The sequence below is a fragment of the Globicephala melas genome, chromosome 3 (assembly GCF_963455315.2).
Source record: "Globicephala melas chromosome 3, mGloMel1.2, whole genome shotgun sequence".
NCBI lineage: Eukaryota > Metazoa > Chordata > Mammalia > Artiodactyla > Delphinidae > Globicephala > Globicephala melas.
In genome coordinates, this window is record NC_083316.1 from 167,502,117 (window position 1) to 167,523,709 (window position 21,593).

Sequence of the window (21,593 nt, forward strand, 5' to 3'; positions counted from 1 at the left end):
CTGGAATATTACTCAGCCATAAGAAGCAGTGAAGTGCTGACACTTGCTACAACGTTGGATGGACCTTGAAAACACCAGGGTCAGTGAGAGAAGCCAGACACAAAAAAACTATGTGTTGTATGAATTTATTTATATGAAACATCCAGAACAGGCAAGTCCACAGACAGAAAGTAGGTTAATGGTTGCCAGAGGCTGGGGAGGGGTGGGAAGTGACTGCTAACGGGGATCGGGCTTCTTTCGAGGGGGGATGAAATTCTGGAACCAGACAGAGGTGATGATTGCACAACTGTGCAAATATACTAAAACCCACTGAACTGTATACTTTAAGTGGGTGTTATGGCATGTGCAATATATCTCAATAAAACTGCTTTAAAAAAATTAAAACTACCAAAAGTCTGCCAGGAAATGAATACACCTTACATTGTGATTATTTCTGCATAGCAGTGCACATACACTTTTCTGGGGTTTGCTCATTTTTAACAATGACACTGTTCTTAACTTTTATGTGAGAAACAAAAAAATTCCACAATTAACGCACCTCAGGGTGTTCTGCCCCTGTGTGCGGCCCACTTGGGGACACTTAGGGAGTTCCCTCTGATCCTCATAGCTGGGCATCTTTCCTATTTTTATTTCATGTTCACACTTTGATTTTTTTTTTTTTTGAGATATAACTCATATACTGTACAGTTCAAAGGATTTTAGTACCTCCACAGGTTATGTGCAATCGTCACCAAATTTAGAACATTTTCATCTCCCCGAAAAGCACCCCGCACCCTCTAGCTCTCACCCCCTCTCCCTCCCTACTGGCTAAGCATCGCTACACTAATCTGCTTTCTGTCCCTACAGATCCCTGTGTTGAGCATTTCATGTGAATGAGATCATATCACATACGATCTTTTGTGATTGCCCTCTTTCACTTAGCATAATGTTTTCAAGGACATACTTGACATATTTGAAGGTCCAAAAGAGGCAGAGCTCTATTGTTTTTAAGATTTTTTTTTGACGTGGACCATTTTTAAAGTCTTTATTGAATTCACTACAATATTGCTTCTGTTTTACGTTTTGATTTTTTGGCCATGAGGCATGCGGGATCTTAGTTCCCCGACCAGAGATCAAACCCGTGTCCCCTCCATTGGAAGGCTAAGTCCCAACCACCGGACCGCCAGGGAAGTCCCTGTTTCTTAAATCAGATCTGCCCACGTCATTGTCTAACCATCCGTACAAAGTGCCAATGATAGGTTGGTGTGAGTAATGGCATCTGCAGAACTCGGCACTATCACCTCCCCTGGAGTTGATTGTTAAACTTGCCTCATCCTTGGGGAATTCCCTGGTGGTCCAGTGGTTAGGACTTCATACTTCTATTGCAGGGGGCATGAGTTTGATGCCTGGTCAGGAAACTAAGATCCTGCAAGCCAAACCGTGCAGCATGGCCAAAAAAAAAAAAAAAAAGAATGAAAGAAACAAGACAACAAACAAAAAAACAAACAAAAACCAAAAAAAAGCCATAAACGAGACAAAAAGACAACCCTCAGAATGGGAGAAAATATTTGCAAACAAAGCAACGGACAAAGGATTAATCTCCGAAATATATAAGCAGCTCATACAGGTCAATATCAAAAAAACAAACAACCCAATCAAAAAATGAGAAGACCTAAATAGACATTTCTCCAAAGAAGACATACAGATGGCCAAGAGGCACATGAAAAGCTGCTCAACATCACTAATTATTGGAGAAATGCAAATCAAAACTACAATGAAGTATTACCTCACACCAGTTAGAATGGGCATCATCAGAAAATCCACAAACAACAAATGCTAGAGAGGGTGTGGAGAAAAGGGAACCCTCTTGCACTGGTGGTGGGAATGTAAGTTGGTACAGCCACCATGGAGAACAGTATGGAGGTTCCTTAAAAAACTAAAAATAGAACTACCATATGATCCAGCAATCCCACTACTGGGCATATACCCTGAGAAAACCATAATTCAAAAAAACACGTGCACTCCAATGTTCACAGCAGCACTATTTACAATAGCCAGGGCATGGAAGCAACCTAAATGTCTGTTAACAGAGGAATGGATAAAGATGTGGTACATATATACAATGGAATATTACTCAGCCATAAAAAGGAATGAAATTGGGTCATTTGTGGATGGACCTAGAGAATGTCATACAGAGTGAAGTAAGTCAGAAAGAGAAAAGCAAATATCGTATAATAACACACATATGTGGAATCTAGAAAAAGGTACAGATGATCTTATTTGCAAAGCAGAAATGGAGACACAGATGTAGAGAACAAATGTATGGATACCAAGGGGGAAAGGGGTGGGCTGCGAGGAACTGGGAGACTGGGATTGACACATATACGCTATTGATACTATGTATAAAATAGACAAATGATGGGAACATGCTATATAGCACAGGGAACTCTTCCTAATGCACTGTGGTAAATGCGAAGGAAATCCAAAAGGGAGGGGATATCTGTATGTGTGTGGCTGATTCATTTTGTGTGCAGCGGAGGCTAACACACCATTGTAAAGCAACTATACTCCAATAAAAATTAATTAAAAAAATAAAAACAAAAAAACCTTGCCTCATCCTTGGTCTCTGACTCCTGCTGGAAACAGCATTTCAGGTCACCAGCCTCCACACCCCCACGTACCCCCATCTCCCCAGGCCTGCAGAGGGCCCCCTGGGGCCAAGCAGCTCCTTAGTTGATGATTCAGGCTGCTGACACCCACTCAAGGCAGAGCCAGTCTCCTAGTGGGGGACCACAACAGCCTCCGTTTCTTCTAATGTAAATGGGGACAGTGCCACCCACCTTGGTGACACTAAGTGACGTCTGGCTCCAAGCTAGAAGGCCTGGTTTGGCCCCTATGGACCGCTGCACGTCACTTGGACCTTGTGGGCCTCAGTTTTCTCATCTGCAAAGTGGGAACGATGTCACCTGCCTAGTCTGACTCCGGGGTTTTTATAAGGAGAAAATGTGTTACTAGCTATAAAAGTGCCTGGTGGGCTACAAAGCACTTTGCAAATAGAAGACACAACCAAATTCATCTGTAAAAGGCATTTATTCTGAGAATCTAAAACCTGGACAGAGAATATTGAACTTCATAGAAAAAGCCTACACAGGATTTCGTCGTTTATTCCTAATACATTAACCACCTAATAATAAGGAAAAAAAGAGAAACTTTTAAAACAATATCGCTCCAGTCTGTCTGCAGTTATGTGATTTAAAATATCCCTGTTCTGTTGAGGTATAAGCTGCAAACTTTGGTCAAGTTAGAAACATTAACAAATCATTCCAAAAAACACAAAACTCCCCCCCCCCAAAAAAAACACAACCAAACCCTAAGTTATTAGCTTTCTCGGTACATATACAGTAACTACAAAAAAAAATTTCATTTAGAAAGGTTTTTTTTTTTTTTTTAAAGTTTCCCTCTTGTAATTCCCAATTGGCGAGTTGAAAATTCAACTTCGAGGATCGACAAAAGTCCCATCGTCCCCACTCGCTCACCCGGGGTCTCCAGGGAGGCGCTGGAGGACCACAGTTTGAGATTCTGGTTGGCACCGTCAACAATTCAGTGCTGAGAAAGAGCCCCGTGTTGAAGAAGGAAGGAGGGACCAAAGGCACTTGAACGTGGCCCCAGGCGTTTGCTTCCGTGGCGTCCAGAGGGGACGTCGCTGGGCCGCCCATCGGCCCCCATGGAGGGGAAGAGTCCAGCGGAGGTAGCTTCAGTGTGGCCCCAGCTCTCTGCTCGGGTGGCCGGTGGGGACGCAGAAGCAGCCCAGTGGGGGATGGCTTGGAGGCGGGGTGCGGGGGGGTTCAACCGGGCCCAACGGGACTTCTTCGCTTTTCCTTTGAACAGCTTTTCCTTTGAACACTTTCCTGCCGGCAATGCAGGGCCAACACCACACCCAGGGCCACCGCCAGGCGGGATTTCACCTCTGGGGGCCTGACCCACCAACCTTGAAAAGATTGTTCTAGGCAGCCCGGCGCCGTCTTGCGAGTCAGCGGCCAGAACAGCTGAGAACCTGATGCTGGGAATTTCAGTGGCCTTCACGCCAAGTTGTTTCTAATTCCATCCTCAGAAGAAAAACAATTTTTTTTGTTTGTTTGTTTTTTTCCGCTGATAAATTGCAGGCTTTTTATTTATTTCTTTCTTTTTAAAACCAAAATAAAAACATGGAGAAGTCCGACTTTCTTCCTTCCTTTGAGCCATAATACAAATTCCTGAAAATTTTATAGATTAAAAAAAAAAAACCCAAACCGGGAAGACGAGGTTTTTTTTTTTTTTTTTTAGGGAGTGGAGGAAAAACTACATGTTTAAGTTAAGCTCACTAACAACAAAATGGGGGCCACAGACCCCCCCCGATAACGTTTTTTTAAAAAAAACACACGGCGAGAAGTGCTTGAGGATCACCGTCCGCTCCCGTAGCCAGGGAAGAGCTGGTTGAGGACGGCCTGCAGTGGCTGGTTCACGTGCATGGTGTAGCTCCGGCCCAGGTCATAGCGGCAGGCCGGGCAGCTGAACACCTGGGCCCGGAAGGACCTGTCCAGGCAATCCTGCGGGAGAGCGGGTGGTGAGAGGTGCTCCTGGCCACCCACTGTCCCCCCGGGGCGGTGTCGGCAGCCCAGAGGCCCCTCCTGACCCTCAGTCTCCCTTGCCACTGCTGGCTGCCCATCACCAGCCCGGCTGCCCCAGGCTCAAAGACTCCAAGGTCGGGAATTCCCTGGCGGTCCAGTGGTTAGGACTCCGCACTTTCACTGCTATGGGAGCGGGTTCAATCCTTGGTCAGGGAACTAAGATCCCACAAGCCGAGCGGTGTGGCAAAAAAAAAAAAAAAAAGACTCCAAGGTCATCCCGGCCACCAGGCCCGTGTACCTGCAGGTCACACCACCTGACAGGTCCATGCCCTGGCTCTCTTGTCACCGTGCCTCGGCTCAAGTCCCCTCCTCAGAGGACCCCTCCTCGAAGCCCCTGGAACATCCCCGCCTCACCTCACCCTGTCTGCTTTCAAAACAGTACCTTCCGCCTTCTGGAATCATCTTGTCGACTAACCTGCTGGTGTGTAACACACCAGACACTCCCCAGGATGGGGGCTGTGTCTCCCTGAATCTCCCGACACCAAGCACAGGACCCAACCCAGAGTAGATGCTCAAGGAACATGTGTCGGTGAGAAGACGGAAGAAGAGGGAGGAAGGAGGGGGTCTGGATGCTGAGCCAGACTTCTGGGTTTGAACCCACTTGTCAACCCAGTGACGCCAGGGGAAGAGCCAGGTGGAGCCCGAGCTGTGAGGCTGACAGGCCCTACCTCCCCGTCGGAGCCACAGGCCGAAGACGCCATGGGGAGCGGGCACCTGCACAGGTGCACACACCTGAAGGATGGCGCCAGGCAGCTGGGTGAGGGACAACACCAAGCTGGTGAAAACCTGCTGCTGCCACGTCACGCTACCGCTGGACGCAGACGACTGCTTTTGATCCCTATTTTTAAAAAGTCCTGGACTTCCCTGGTGGTCCAGTGGTTAAAAATCCACCTGTCGATGCAGGGGACACGGGTTCGAGTCCTGGTCCGGGAAGATCCCACATGCCGCGGAGCAACTAAGCCAGTGCGCCACAACTACTGAGCCTGCACTCTAGAGCCCATGAGCCACAACTACTGAGCCCGCACGCCTAGAGCCGGTGCTCTGCAACTACTGAGCCTGTGCTCTAGAGCCCACGTGCCACAACTATGGAGCCCACGGGCCACAACTACTGAAGCCCGTGTGCCACAACTACTGAGCCCGCCCTCCTAGAGCCCGTGCTCTGAAACAAAAGAAGCCACTGCAATGAGAAGCCTGTGCACCACAACAAAGAGTAGCCCCCGCTCGCCACAGCTAGAGAAAGTGCAAGCACAGCAATGAAGACCCAGCACAGTCAAAAAAATACAACAAAGACAAAAAAAAATAAACTCCTGTGTTCTTGTCCAATATAAAGTCTACAGCCTAATCCCAGGCACGAGAGGTAGTGCTTTCTGCTCAACACACTAAGACTTGGGTTCAAAATCAGGTTCTGGATCGCTGCACGATTCACAATGGCCAAAAGGTGGAAACACCAAGAGTCCATCCACGGATGATGGCTAAACACAATGTGGTCCATCCACGCGCTGCCATGTGACTCAGCCTTCAAAAGGAAAGAGGTTTTGACACACGTGACAACATGGATGAGCCTGAACACGATGCTCAGTGAGAGAAGCCAGACACAGAAGGACAGACACTGTCTGATTCCACTCATGCAAGGTCCCTAGAGAGTGAGATCCACAGAGACAGGAAGTAGATGGTTAGGGGCCAGGGGCTGGGGGAGGGGCTGGGGAGTGAGTGTTTCATGGGGACAGAGTTTCAGTTTGGGAAGATGAGAAAGTTCTGAAGATGGATGGTGGGGATGGTTGCACAACAGTGTGAATGTACTTAATACCACTGAGCTGTGCACCTAAAAAATAGTTAAAACGGTAAAGGTTATGTTATCTGTATATTACCACAGTGAAAATATTTTAATAGAGTAAAAACAAAATCAAATGCTGGGACGTCAGGGTGGAGGGTCAAAGCCATTTCCCCACAGCCCCTCAGACGCTGAGCTCACTGGAGACGAACGACAGTCGTGAGGATGCCCAGGACAGACACGCACTCACCAGGGCCACCTCCTTCACACTGGCGGCACAGCGGCCGCGGGTGTGGTGACTCCCTGAGCCGCTCGGCCTGACCTCGCACGCGCCCCGCGTCTCAGTGTCCAACTGCGCGCTGGCCGGGTACACCTCAAAGCCAGAAGGGTGCTGTGATGCCCCCTTCCACGGGGCAAAGGGGCTCAGCACGGTTACAGGCTTTCCAAGGTCACACAGCCAGAAGGGCAAAGCCGGAGGTCAAAGCCACACTGCCGACCCCGACGATGTGTTCTCACCCCGCCCCGCCAAGCCTCTGAGCCCCCTCGGGCTCCACACGGCCTCAGACACCCAGGGGCATCTCTCCTGGCCACACAGCTGAAGGGCCTCGGTCAGGCCACATGGCACGACTGCTGCCCAAGTGTCCATGTTCTCAGAGTCCATCCCCTGGTCTGATAAGTGACCCGACGCCCTGGACCAAGACGGCCCCGAGGCGAGAGAGCAGCTCAGAGACCCAGGGTGACCGGGAGGCAGGGACAGTCCCTTCTAAATTACGTGCCTACACTGCCCATGAGTTCCTACTGACCGACTCTGGCCAGAAGGCACTGCAAAGACACCATACACGCAGACCAGCGCTTCCCAAGTTGGGGGACCCCTGGGACCGAGTGGGTGGGGCCTCAGATGCTGCTCAGCCCCCCAGCACTCAGGACACCCCATGGTGTGTTCACTCTGGTGTCGTTCACCCCACGACAGAGAACGATCCGGCCCCAAACGTCAGCACTGCTTGGGGAGAGACCCTGGTCTGGCCCAATCTCAGCCCCTCCCAATCTCTTCTTTCAAAAGCATCAGATCAGGTACTGTTTCCCTCCTAAGGCTGACCACTGGCCAGAACCCTCCAGACCCACCACCCGGCCCCCCTACCCTGCCCTTGTCCCCAAGAGGCCCTGGCTACTCCAACATGCCTGTGGGTCTAAGCTTCTGCACAGGTCACTCTGCCTACCTGGGATGCTGCCCCAAGGACCGCCTCAGGTGGCAGGTTAATGCCACCTCCTCCAGGAAGCCTTCCTCCCTGCTCCTCTAGGGGATAAGCGCCTCAGGCATCTCCAGCCCAGCCCACTTAGTCATTTAGTATGACCAGATCCCAGGCCAGGACAATAGCCCAACCTCTCCCACACCGGACCTCCAGGCATCTAAGAGGCTGGAGAGGACCAGTGCGTGGCCCCCAAGGAAAGTAGGCGCCGACCTGTTGAAGGCACAACAGAGGGCCGGTGTGGCTGGAGGTTCGGGACGATGGCAGGGTGGGCAGTGGCTGGGTGAGGAGTTTGCGTTGGATTCTGGGGCAACAGGAGGGTGGGGAGCAGGGAGCGAGTGATGGGCGCCTGTGATTAAGGCTGGGGTGCTACTGTAACCCAGGTCACCTGGAAAAGAGACCCTCAATCCCCTCGAAGGGCCGGGGGCGGGAGGTGCAGAAGCAAAACCGGCAAGCCCAGGTTGGCAGCGTGGGTCCGATCACCCCTCCAGGACCTCCCGTCTGGGGCCCTCAGTGCCCACTCACCTTGCACACGGTGTGCTGGCACACGGTCGTGATCGGGCGGTACACCAACTCCTGGCAACAAATACACTGGAACGCCTCCTCCACTTTGCTTAGGAATTTCTGGAAGCAGAGGAGAGGGTGCATGAGCCCGGCAAAGGCTCAGTTCCCCAGAGTGAACGAGCACGACGGGTCCCCAGACTCCCTGCTTAGCCCTCGCCCCGGCCCGAATCTCATCCTCCGGCACCGGAGCACACGCAGGCTGGAGATCAAGACCGCACTCCATCAGCGCTTCTCTCGGCACAGAGCCCAGCCCTGCGACACACGGCACCGCCTGCCTGCCGCCCACTGCTCAGACCCCGGGCTCCAGCAGCGGATGAGACAGAGAAACGCCTGCCTTCTTGGAGCCTGGGGCCCAGCGGGGAAGACCAGAGATTAAGCAGGTGAAAGACAGAAAGGTCACAGCAGTGCTGGGGAAAGGACAGCAGGGAGCCCCAGAAGGAGGGCGGTCAGAGTCCCCCTGTGGAGAAGGTGACCTGTCAGCAGAGAGACCCGAAGGACGTGGGGCGGCTGAATCACAGCCTCCTAAGATGTCCACGTTCGAATCCCGGGACCTGTGGACGTGTCACCTCATGGGGCAGAGGGGACTTCGCAGGTGGGGTTAAGGCCCTTGAGACAGGGATGACCCTGGATTCCCCGGGGAGCCCAACGTCATCACACGGTCCTTGTAAGAGGGAGGCGGGAGGGTCAGAGGCAGAGAGAGACGGGAGATGCTGCGCTGCTGGCTGTGAGGATGCAGGTGGGGCCGCGAGCCAGGGATGAGGTGCCTCCAGAAGCTGGAAAAGGCGGGAACCGATGCTGCCCTGGAGCCTCCGGAAGGACCAGCCCTGCCCACACTTGGATTTTACCCCTAAAGGCTCACTTGTTAGGGCAGCCGCAGTGATTTCATGCCGGAGGGAGACTGAGCCGGGAGGGCTGGGGTGGAGGGTACTCCCCCAAAGAGAAACCCACGAGGGCAGAGGCCGTGCAACGGCATGACCAGGAGGAAGAGTCCAGAAGGAGAGGACGTCAGCAGTAACGGGCCGCTCGCCCAGGGCTCAGAGGATCTGGGTTTGACCCTGACCGTGAGCCATGGAGAGCCAATCCCCACCAGGCAGGGGCAGCCAGAGGATGCTGAGCCACTCACTTCCAGTGACCCATCAATGTCACTCACCCCACTAAGGCAGGAGGATCAAAAAAAAGACAGCGCCGGTTTGGCGGTTCCTCAGAAATTTGAACACAGAATGACTTCATGATCCGGCAATCCCACTTCTGGGTTTATGCCCAAGAGAACTGAAGACAGGGCCGCAGAGACTTGCCCACCTGTGTTCACAGCAGCACTGTTCACAACAGCCAAAAGCTGGAAGCAACCCAAGTGTCCACTGAGAGATGATGGATAAACAAATTCCATCTGTACAGTGGAATATTACACAGCCTTAAAAAAGGAAGGAGAGTCTGACACCTGCCACAACACGGATGGACCCTGAGGACATGATGCTCAGTGAGAGAAACCAGACACAGAAGGACACACACTGTCTGATTCCACTCATGTGAGGTCCCTAGAGGAGTTGGATCCACTGAGACAGGAAGTAGATGGTGGGGGCCAGGGGCTGGGGGAGGGGCTGGGGAGTCAGCGTTTCATGGGGACAGAGTTTCAGTTTGGGAAGATGAGAAAGTTCTGGAGACAATGGTGCGGATGGTTGCACGACAGGCTTAATGCCACTGAGCTGTGCACTTCAAATAGTTCAGATGGTCAGTTTCATGTTTTCCCTATTTTATCACAATGGAAAGAAAGAGGCCCCCGCCGCCCGGGCGAGGGAGGGGGGCTCACCGGCCCGTCCTTGAGTGACTTCAGGATCTCCGTCCACAGCTTTGTGTTGCTCTTGTCCTCCTTGATGAGGCTGCTCTGCTGGGTGGTGAGGCTGTAGGGCTCCACCTTGGTCTTCTTGGGTGCCCCTCGCGAGGACCCGTCGCCTCCTGGGACAGAGCAGGGCGGGTGAGGGTGGAGGCCCCCCCTACCCCTCCCCCCAAGCACGAGGATGGGGTCCCGAGTACGAGGACGGCCGCTGAGACACCCACCAGCCGACTTGCTTTTCCGCTTGCCCTTCCTGGGGGACGCGAAGTCCTCCTCCCCGTCGTCCTCCTTCTCCAGGGCTTCCGTCTTGCTGTTTTCCTTCTCCTTCTCCCTCCTGGCCAGGGCCTCCAGGTAGCCTTCCGGGTACTGTGAGGAGGAGAAGACAGGACGGTCACCCCTACCCGGTCCCCAGCCGGGCCCCAGAGACGGACTCTGTGCTCCCTTGGCCTCAGCTCAGAGGCCTGCACCAACTTAACTCTGGAGCAGTAACTATGCACAGAAACTCACAGGAACAAACGTTAATGGCACAGCGGCAGTGAGCGAGGTAACGCACGGTAGAGGCCCACCACCAGATCAAGCAAAGAAGACAGTCTTTTTCCTTTTGTTTTATTTTTTGGGTTTTTTTGGCCGTGCCCCACGGCTTGTAGGATAGGATCTTGGTTCCCTGACCAGGGATTGAACCCTTGGCCTCAGCAGTGAAAGCGTCGAGTCCTAACCACTGGATGGCCAGGGAACTCCCAAGACAGTCTTGGTATCTTTCCGTTTCGATAAGAAGTAGGCAAACTTTTCAAGCCAGGGGCCAGGCAGTAAAAGTTTCGGGCTCTGTGCGGACAAAAGCCGGCCCAGCCCCTGTGGGATTGAATGGGCGTGGCTGGGCCCCAGGAAGACTTCGTTTACTCACCACTGGCCCAGGGCCTTAGCTCCACAACCCAATTCTGATGGATCTTGGACTCCTCTGAGCCCCATCAGGCATTATCTAATTAGAAATGGGATTCTAAGGCACCTACAACCACTTCCGATTCTCCAGTGTTTCATCAAGAAACCCTCAAGCTTTTCTAGCAACACAAACTTGCAACGAAGGCCTAACTTCTAAATAAAACATCCTCCTCTCACCAAACAGTGACATGTCTGACCCATGGCTGGCTCTCCCCAGTTCCTCCGCCTCTAAAAGTCCCTGTGTTTGTGACCACCTAGAGGGGTGGGACAGGGAGGGTGGGAGGGAGACGCAAGAGGGAGGAGATATGGGGACATATGTGTATGTATAGCTGATTCACTTTGTTATAAGGCAGAAACTAACACACCATTGTAAAGCAGTTATACTCCAATAAAGATGTTAAAAAATAATAATAATAAATAAATAAATAAAATAAAATAAAATACAATTCCCTGTGGAACAACCAGTGTGTTCAAAAGGCAACTCTTTGTGGCCTCCAGGTGGGGGGGCAGGGGGTGGGGCGGGGTAGGTGCTATCAGACTCTCAACAGCAATTAAGATTCCTTAAATAGTCCCACCACGACTTATCAGCTGGAAATCGCATCACCAGGAGGAACAGAAAACACCATAATTATAGTGCAAAAAAGCCGTACTCTGCACGCACTGGGCGAACTCTTGAAGACGGAGGATTCTGCTGCTATGAAGAGGTGAGTGATTGCTCCAGGGGATCAGTCCACCCTATCTTTACATTCAGACCTTGCTCTATTCTATATTTAGACCAATTTTATTGGTTTGTCTGCTTTGGGGGTAGGGAGAGGTGATGGACAGACAGGAGAAAGAGAGATGGGGGACTTCCCTGGAGGTCCAGTGGTTAAGACTCGCCTTTCAATGAAGGGGGCACAGGTTCAATCCCTGGTCAGAGAGATCCTGCATGCTGCAAGGTGCGGTCAAAAAGAAACAAAAAAAACAAAGAGACAGGGAAGAGGGGGAGGAGAAGAGGGGATGGGAGGGGACTGGCCAAGAGAGAGGAGACCGGACTCCAGATTGATTTCGGATAAGCTCTTCAAACACAGCTCAGATAAGGAAGCCCAGCTCTCAGCTCTAACATCACAAAGCAAAGACGCAAACCTGCCTGATCCACCCCTCCCCTATATCCACTGGCTGAAGGACAGGGATGGTACAGCCAGCGAGGTGTCACCAGCTCACAGCCTGGAAATCGTCCGGGATGAGAAAAACCCCAGAGAGCATGGCTCCCCGCTCAGACGCTCCCGGCCCAGGCCCCGGGCACGAGCTCCAGCTGTGAGCACAGGCCTGGACGCACCTGCATGGTCAGCCCCAGCTTCTTGATCCGGTCCTTCCCCTCCTTGGTCCAGGGCCCCGGCTCGACGTCATCCCTGCGCAGGAGGAAGCGCCACACCAGGAAGCCGGACTTGCCCTTCTCGGGCCAGTACCTCACGACCTGTGGGAAGAAGCGCGGGGTCAGTGACCTGGGGGCCAGGGGCGGGGGGCAGGCACGGGGGCCCCCACTCACCTTGTAGATGCCGTCATACCGGTTGCCCTCGATGGGGGCGTACTTGCTGTGCTTGCGGCCCTTGACGTTCCGCACCACCCGGACCGGCTTCCCCGACCGCCAGTCCTTGGCCTCGGCCCCTTTGAGGTCGTTGATGGGGGCAAAGCAGTTCAGAGCCAGCGCCCTGCGGGGAGAGCCGGGCCCACACGCTGGACTGCATCCCCCAGAGAGAGGGGGTCGCGGCGTCCCAAGCCCCCCCCCCCCCCCCCCCCCGTGAACATGTGACCTTTGGAAAGTCAGTGCTTGCAGATGAAGTCAAGTTCGGAGGCGGTCAGAATGGATTAGGGTGGGCCCTAAACCCAATGACCGGTGTCCTTATAAGGAAAGGGAAACTGAGGGAGTTCCCCGGTGGGAACTCAGCGCTCTCACTCTCGAGGGCCCGGGTTCAATTCCACGTCGGGGAACTAAGATCCCACATCCCACAAGCCACACCGAGACATGGCCCCAAAAAAAAGAAGAAAAAATTTTTTAAATAAATAATTAAAAAATAAAAATTAGGACTTCCCTGGTGGCACAGTGGTTAAGGATCTGCCTGCCAATTCAGGGAACACGGGTTCGAGCCCTGGTCTGGGAAGATCCCACGTGCTGCAGAGTAACTAAGCCCATGCGCCACAACTACTGAGCCTGCGCTCTAGAGCCTGCAAGCCACAACTACTGAAGCCTGCGTGCCACAACTACTGAAGCCCGCGCACCTAGAGCCCGTGCTCCGCAACAAGGGAAGCCACCGCAATGAGAAGCCCGCACACCACAACGAAGAGCAGCCCCCGCTCGCCGCAACTAGAGAAAGCCCGCGCGCAGCAACAAAGACCCAACGCAGCCAAAAATAAATAAACAATTTAAAAATAATAATAAATAAATAAAAATTAAAACTAAATAAAAAAAGAAAACAGACACACTAGGGGACAGGGCCCCATGAAGACTGAGGCAGGGCTTGGAGAGTCACATCTACAAGCCAAGGGACACCAAGGAAGGACCCTCCCCTGGAGGTTCCAGATGGAGGACGGCCCCGAGACACCTTGACTTTGGACTCTGGGCCTCCGGAATTAGGCAAGAATAAATTCCTGTTGTTCTAAACCACCCAGTTGTGCAGTGTTTTGGTACCAGAGCCACAGGACACTAACACGATGTGGGGGAAGACGTCACCCAGGAGAAAGCAGGTGGCACACAAACGCGGCCTGGGCCGGCAGGCCTGTCCCGACAAGGCGCACAGCGGCCTGGGGTCGGTGGACCGGAGGTCAGCTCAGCATCTGACGCAACGCCGCCACCTTCCTCAGGTGAGCAAGAAAGAGAGCTGCCACCGCACAGCTGTTCTCCCGTGCAGATGGCGGTTGGTAAAGAACGGATTTCTTAGAGTTTTAAGTCCAGACTTTTATCACTGCTCACGAGCAGTTCCTCACACTGTCAAATCTCCTCCGAAAATGAGACTTTTTCTTTTTTTCTTGGCTGCCCCATGTGGCATGCGGGATCTTAGTTCCCCAACCAGGGATCGAACCCGCGCCCCCTGCAGTGGAAGCACGGAGTCTTAACCGCTGGATCACCAGAGAAGTCCCCAAAATGAGACTTTTTTAAAATGGCTAGCGAAATTTAAATATTCTACTAGACTAATATATGCATGAAAATGAACCCTTCCCTCTTTTTTAAAGAAAGATATTTAGGCAAAGAGCTTTCTGGAAAGAAATACCAATTTGTATTTCTACCAACAGTGGAACGCTAGTCTATGCCTTGGCATTTCTCAACACTGGAGAATTTGGGGCCAACTTTACAGGGTAAATAAATAGTATCTCATCATTACCTCAATGTGTTATTTCTTTGATCACTAAAGGTGAACAAATTTTCATGGCCACTGTAGATCTGTGTTACTTGGCAGAATGATTTGCATGTCCTTTGCTTTTTTCTGTTAGTTTTTCTTATTGATTTGCAACACAGCTCTTTACATATAATGGCATAACCATCATCAGGTGTCATGTTTGTGGCAGACTTTTCCCCCAAGAGTCACCTGCCTTTACATTGTACTTATGGGTTTTATTGGTATAATTTATAATACTTAGGTCATCAAATCTGTCTTTTCCTTTGGGCTCTGTGATGCTGTATCCCATCCTGTAATCGAGGCTCAGCAAACTCCTGCCCACCTTGTGGTGTTGCAGATAAAGTTCTACTGCAACAAAGCTGCCCACACTCTTTTACATGTGCTCTGTGGCTGCTCACGTGCTATGACGGCAGAATTGAGTGGTTGCCACAGAGACCGTGCGGCCCACAAAGCCAAATACGTTTATTATCTGGCCTTTTGGGGGAAAAGTTTGCTTCAGTGCATCTGACTGACTCACAGGTGGACAGAGTAGGGAAGAGATGGACATTCGTGGTCCCTACGTTCCATCACAATCTTAATGGGAATCTAACTTCCTGCACATGAAAGCCCCAAATGGGACCCATCCCCTCCCCTGTGAAGCCACCAGAGGACAAGGCAGACAGACACGTGCTGGTGAAGATATAGGAACACTCGATTCTGCAAACCTGTTGGTGTTGGTGAGTTTCTGATCACAAGACTGCTCTGCAGTCCGCTTGTTACCGGAAAGGTCTCGTCCACCACTACCTGTGTACGTGAACGAGTTCCCGTGGTCCTGAAACAGATACGGAGGGCAGGCTGAACCCTCCGCACAGAGGAGAGGAGAGACCCACTCAAAACAAACCCACACACACCCGTCAGGATGTCAACCGTCAAAGAATCAGGATGTCAGGATCAACTACCAAAGAAACAGATAATAACAAGTGTCGGTGACAGTGTGGAGAAACTAGAACCCTGTGCACAGCTGGTAGGGATGGAAAATGGTGCAGCTGCTGTGGAAAACAGTATGGAGGTTCCTCAACAAACTAAAAACAGAATCACCATATGATCTGGCAATCACACTTCTTTATACCCAGAAGAACTGAAAACAGGGACTTGAAGAGATTTTTGCAGATCCAGGTTCATAGCATTACTCACAGTAGCTAAAATGTGGAAACAACCCAGGCATCCACTGATGCATGACTGGATGAACAAAAATGTGGTCCGTCCACACACTGGAATATTGTTAAGCCTTAAAAAGGAAGGAGATTCTGGGCTTCCCTGGTGGCGCAGTGGTTGAGAGTCCACCTGCCGCTGCAGGGGACGCGGGTTGGTGCCCCGGTCCGGGAAGATCCCACGTGCCACGGAGCGGCTGGGCCCGTGAGCCATGGCCGCTGAGCCTGCGCGTCCGGAGCCTGTGCTCCGCAACGGGAGAGGCCACAGCAGTGAGAGGCCCGCGTACCGCAAAAAAAAAAAAAAAAAAGGAAGGAGATTCTGACACATGCTACACCGTGGATGGACCTTGAGGACATGATGCTCAGTGAGATAATCCAGACACAAAAGGACGAATACTGTGATTCCACTCACAGGAGGTCCCTAGAGAATCAGATCCACAGAGACAGGAAGTAGATGGTAAGGACAGGGGCTGGGGGAGGGGATGGAGAGTCAGCGTTTCCTGGGGACAGAGTCTCAGTTTGGGAAGACGAGAAAGTTCTGGAGATGGACCGTGGGGATGGTTGCACGACAGTGTGAATGTGCTTAATGTCACTGAGCGTGCTCTTGAAAATAATTAAGATGGTTAAGTTTTACACTGAGTATTTGCCACAATTACATAAAAACAAGACCAGCTTCCCACACTCACCACGTCGTCCTCATACCCTCCGGCCAGGACCAGGGAGTACGCCCCATCATTGCTCCGGCCGTGGATGCCCGCCACATGAGGTCGATGGACCCCAGACTCGCTGACCTGTGAACACCACCGAGAAATAAGTGGCACCTCCTGGACCAGCCGCTGCTCGACGGCCCGCCTCGCTCCCGCCTTTGGAGCCGGCGCCTGACTCCTTCCACTGAAAGCATCACTTCTGTTAGGAGAACCTCTGCCCCCGAGAGATCGAGTCCTGGCCATGCCAGGGAAGGACCTGGCGTGAATCCCCAGCCTCCTGCCCTTGGGATAGCCCTCCCCAGTGGAGGGGCTCCTGGAAGGCCGGGGCCCGACGTCTGCAGGTACCTGGACTCTGAACCTCCACATGGTGCCCACGGGGATGCCCGGGATGGGGCCAAAGTGGTTGGACGGCACGATGGTGCACTCCTTGGTGCGGCCCACGCACGCCATGCCCTGTCCATTCCAAAACAGAGGGGAGAGCAGCGTGAACGGCCGCAGGGGCGTGGGGGCCGGCAGGGGCGCACGGGGCGCGGGGGCCCCTCACCTTGCCCCAGTCCCGCTGAGAGGACGACGTGGCCGACGCCATCTTCGCCTTCTTCTTACTCTCCTTCAGCTTCTCGCCTGCCTGCACCACCTCGCTGGAGTCGATCCGGCACTCAGGGCAGTACCTGTGACCACAGGGACGTCACCCTCTGCCCGTGGCTGCACGGCCACCTCCTTCCAGCCCCCTGCCGTCCTGTGCATCCAAGACCGGGGCAGCGGCAGGGGGCTGAACTTGAATCCACGAGCGTGACATAAGAAAGCGAGTTCCTCGGTCGCACGGGCCACATCTGAAGTAGCCGCGTGTGGCGAGTGGCGCCCGTGGTGGACGGTGGACCCTGACCCCCTCCCGCTGGTAATGGCAGTGCCTCCCACGGCAAGGCCAAGTCCAGCCGGCACGTGGCAAACTCACAGGGCAGCTCGACGGCACCTGCTCCCTGCCGTGGACTCGGTTTCCCCAACTCCACAGGGAGGGGACGGTGCAAACGACAGCCACTGCCGTTAGCAGATCGGGGTCCTCAGACCACAGCCCAGTGTCACAACCGTCCCCTCCAGCGCTGGGGACACCCGCTGCATTCCTGCCCGCCTTGCCTCCTCCCTGCAGGGAGCCAGGGCCCAGGCCTCGCACCCGCCCCCACCGTCATCGCGGGGTCACCGGCAGCCTCCGGGCACTCACCACTCCTCCTCGGTGGGGATGCTGCTGAGCGGCGGGCACAGGCAGTACGTGTGGAAGGCCATGTCGCACTCGTCGCACAGCAGCTGCTTGTCGGGGTCCTGCTTGCCCCCGCACAGGTGGCAGGCGCACATGCGGCACGGCTTCCGCTCGTCGTCCTTGCAGTGCTTGCAGGAGGGCCCGCTCTTCCCTGGACACGGGAGGATGGGGTCAGCTCGGGCAGGACCCCGCCACACCGGGCGCCCTGCCCGCCCACTGCAGAGGGGCGGGATCGGAACTCACTTCTTGTCGGGTTTTCCACCATGGGGTTCCCCTCGCCAGGGCGCTCAATCTTGAAAACCTCGTCCACAAAGATGATCCGACAGTCGTTGAGAGAATCGTCCCTGCGAGAGACGGGCCGTTAGGACATCCCACGGGGCCAGCCCTGCCCAAGCGCCCGAGAAGACTTCGCCACGTCAACACAGTTCTCAGAGCCTGTGAACAGCTCCGCCTCTAATTGCATCAGAGAAGAGGCTTTTGCAGGGCACTGTGAACTCGATTAGCTACTCCCCTTGCAAATTCAAGTCCTACCAAATCAGGAACAAGGTGAAAACAACAGACAAACCAGAGTTTCATCACGCGATGCATTTGAGAGAATCATTTCTAACTTGCGCGTAGACAAGGCCCAATTAACAAGGCCCAACAGGCAAAAGCAACAAAGTAAGGTCTGATCAAAATACAAAAACTCCTCTAAGTTAAAACGACCCCAGGGATCATCTCACCACCTCCATCAGATCATCCCACCACCTACATCATCGGCAACCATCTAGGGAAAGCAAATGCAAGTCAGGTGTATAATTTCACACAGTCTGAGAACCACATTCAAAAAGTAAAAGCAGATGGAATCAATTTGAGGATGTTTTATGTAACCCAGTGTATACAAAATATCATTTCAACATGTAATGAACATTAAGGAATTATTAACAAGCTAGTTTGCATTCTTTCTCAGCGCTACATCTTTGAAATCCATTGTGCATTTTACACTCACGATGCATCTTAATGTGTCCTGGCCACATTTCAAGGGATAGGCAGCATGTGTGGCTCGTGCCTGTGAAGCTAGATGGGAAGGTCCAGATCTACCCACCAGTTCACAGGAAACACAGGGAAAGAGGAACAGAGCAACAGAGGAAATGACACTGTGAGGATGCTGGTGGGAAATCCAGACTGTGCAGATTCTCTGGGACAAACAACCAGGCTTCCCCAACAAATAAATTAGTCTGCCTGCCAATGCAGGGGACAGGGGTTTGAGCCCTGGTCCTGGAGGATCCCACATGCCACAGAGCAACTAAGCCCGTGCACCACAACTACTGAGCTTCCGCTCTAGAGCCCACGAGCCACAACTACTGAGGCCCACGTGCCTAGAGCCTGTGCTCCACAACAAGAGAGGCCACCACGGTGAGAAGCCCGTGCTCGCCGCAACCAGAGAAAAGCCCATGCGCAGCAGTGAAGACCCAACGCAGCCAAAAATAAAATAAAATTTTTTTTAAAAAAAGAGAGAGATATCTGCCAACCTAACTGAAATCCGTGGACGTTACTTAGATCTTAAACAAATAATTTAAAAAAAAGAGTGAGCTAATTGGAAGACTGAACAATGACTGGCTATATGTTAAGAAATTAATTTTTATGTTGTAATAATAGCATTAAAACTATGTCCCTTTTTTTAATGTCCCTTTAAAAGAATCATTTTGAAGAAATATACTTGAAAATATTAACAGATACAATGAGTCGACGTTTGGGAGTTACTTCAATGTAACGGTGGTGGTCATAATCTCAGATGAAGGAAAATTAAAAGAATTCATTTCTAGCCAACACACCTTTATAGAATAATGAAGTTCTTCAAATAGATAGGAAATTAAAAAGGAAAGCATCTTGGAGGAAAAAGAAGGAAGAAAGAATAGAAAGAGCAGAAATATGGGTCCATACAATAAATTATGCAGGGCTTCCCTGGTGGCGCAGTGGCTGGGAGTCCGCCTGCCGATGCAGGGGACACAGGTTCGTGCCCCGGTCCGGGAGGATCCCACATGCCGCGGAGCGGCTGGGCCCGTGAGCCATGGCCACTGAGCCTGCGCGTCCGGAGCCTGTGCTCCGCAACGGGAGAGGCCGCAACAGTGAGAGGCCCGCGTACCGCAAAAAGAAAAACAAAAAAACAAAAAAACAAAAAAAATAATTTATGCTCCTTATGGGTTTTCTAAATCATATATGATGATTGAAATAAAAACCATAACACCATCTGATGCTCAAGGCAGTGACTATAAAGGAATGTGAATGGAAGAAAGATTTCCACACTTCCCTCAAAGTGGGAAAAGAGATACCAGTATGTCACACGTTTATATGATAAAATCCAGAGAAACCACTGAGAAAACCGTATAAAGCAATACACTCCAAAAGACCATCAATAAATCAAGACAGAATCCTAAAAAATGCTTACATAACCCACAGGAAGGACAGAAAAAGAGCAACAGGAAAAAGAAACAGAGAAAACAAATAGAAAACAAATAACAAAATGGCAGGCTCAAGCCCTAACATGCTAATAATTACCTTAAATGTAAATGGTCTAAATACAACTGACCCTTGACCAACATGAATTTAAACTGCACGAATCCAGTTATAGGCAGATTTTTTCAATAGTAAATATGGCAGTACCACACAATCCCCAGTCGGTTGAATCCTCAGATGCGGAACCACGGATACAATGGAACCGCAGAGATGGAAGGCAGGCTGTAAGTTAATGCTCAGATTCTTATTAACTGCACAGGGGTCAGCATCTGTAACCCCCGAGTTGTTCAAGGGTCAACAATGTATGCCAAGTGGGACTTCCCTGCTGGTCCAGTAGTTGAGACTCCGGCTTCCACTGCAGGGGGCACAGGTTCGATCCCTGGTCAGGGAACTAGATCCTGCATGCATGCCACAACTAAGAGTCCACACGCCGCAACTAAGAAGTCCGCACGCCACAACTAAACGATCCCGCGTGCCACAACTAAGACCCAGCGCAGCCAAAATAAATAAATAAATGTTTAAAAATAAATAAATAAATGCTTATATCAGACCTACAATAATCTAAGTTGCTACCTCAAAAAAAAAAAAAATTACAAAGATGAGACCAGGGAATTCCCTGGCGGTCCGGTCCAGTCCAGTGGTTAGGACTCCGACTTGCACTGCAGGGGGCATGGGTTCGATCCCTGATCGGGAAGCTAAGATCCCACATGCTGCAGCTATAACTAACTAACTACATAAATAAAAATATTTAAAAAAAGAGAGCAGAAATCAAAGAAATGGAAAACAAGAAAACATAAAAAAGAAACCAAACAAAAAGCAGGTTATTTTTAACAATCAAATCACTGTACCAGGACCGAGCCCTGGGCCCTTGCCCCTCAACGCCCCCATCGGTCTCCTCCCTGGTCTCCCTGCGGCTATGCTGCCCCCTACAGTCCATTCCCAGCTCGGCTGCCCGAGTGATGATTCCTAATCACAGGTCGAAGCCTGTGGCTCCAGTGCTTTCAGATCTGATGGCTGCCAGCAACAGAGAATACACACCAGTTCTGCACCACTCCCGGCCATACCCTGAATGCTTCCTTCCTCCCTCTCTCCCTCCACTCCAGCCCACTGGCCTCCTCGCAAGGCCACAAATGCACCAGGAATGGTCCTGCCCCAGGGCCTTTGCACTTGCTGTGCCTATGCTCAGGACACTGTTGCCCCGATAATCATGTCTATATACAATACATACAATGGAGTATTACTCAGCCACCAAAAAAGATGTTCATCATGAAACATGGACGAACCTTGAGAACATTATACTCGGTGAAAAAAGCCTGACACAAAAGGACAAATCCTGTGTGGTCCCACTCATAGGAGGTGCCTAGAGTCATCACATCCACAGAGACGGGAAGTAGATGGTGGGGGCCAGGGGCTGGGGGAGGGGCTGGGGAGTCAGTGTTTCCTGGGGACAGAGTTTCAGTTTGGGAAGATGAGAAAGTTCTGGAGATGGATGGTGGGGATGGTTGTCCAGCAATACATATGTACTTAATGCCATCAAGCTGTGCACTTAAAAATGGGTAAGATGGTAAGTTTTCTACAC

At 51.8% G+C, this 21,593-nt stretch overlaps 1 protein-coding gene across 1 annotated transcript in view; it reads right to left on the minus strand.

Moving 5' to 3' along the window:
* Positions 1 to 4,290: 4,290 nt before the first annotated feature.
* The window catches only part of UHRF1 (ubiquitin like with PHD and ring finger domains 1), a 31,087-nt gene continuing 13,784 nt past the window's right edge, over positions 4,291 to 21,593 (minus strand). Inside the window, exons 6-17 of the mRNA XM_060295605.2 lie at positions 17,762 to 17,862; positions 17,483 to 17,669; positions 16,811 to 16,934; positions 16,612 to 16,719; positions 16,246 to 16,350; positions 15,074 to 15,180; positions 12,524 to 12,686; positions 12,314 to 12,451; positions 10,284 to 10,425; positions 10,036 to 10,181; positions 8,190 to 8,288; positions 4,291 to 4,565 (exon numbers count right to left, since the gene is read on the minus strand). Of these exons, the coding sequence (XP_060151588.1) occupies positions 4,419 to 4,565; positions 8,190 to 8,288; positions 10,036 to 10,181; positions 10,284 to 10,425; positions 12,314 to 12,451; positions 12,524 to 12,686; positions 15,074 to 15,180; positions 16,246 to 16,350; positions 16,612 to 16,719; positions 16,811 to 16,934; positions 17,483 to 17,669; positions 17,762 to 17,862 (1,567 nt within the window). The 3' untranslated portion in view covers positions 4,291 to 4,418. The remainder of the gene's footprint in view (positions 4,566 to 8,189; positions 8,289 to 10,035; positions 10,182 to 10,283; positions 10,426 to 12,313; positions 12,452 to 12,523; positions 12,687 to 15,073; positions 15,181 to 16,245; positions 16,351 to 16,611; positions 16,720 to 16,810; positions 16,935 to 17,482; positions 17,670 to 17,761; positions 17,863 to 21,593) is intronic.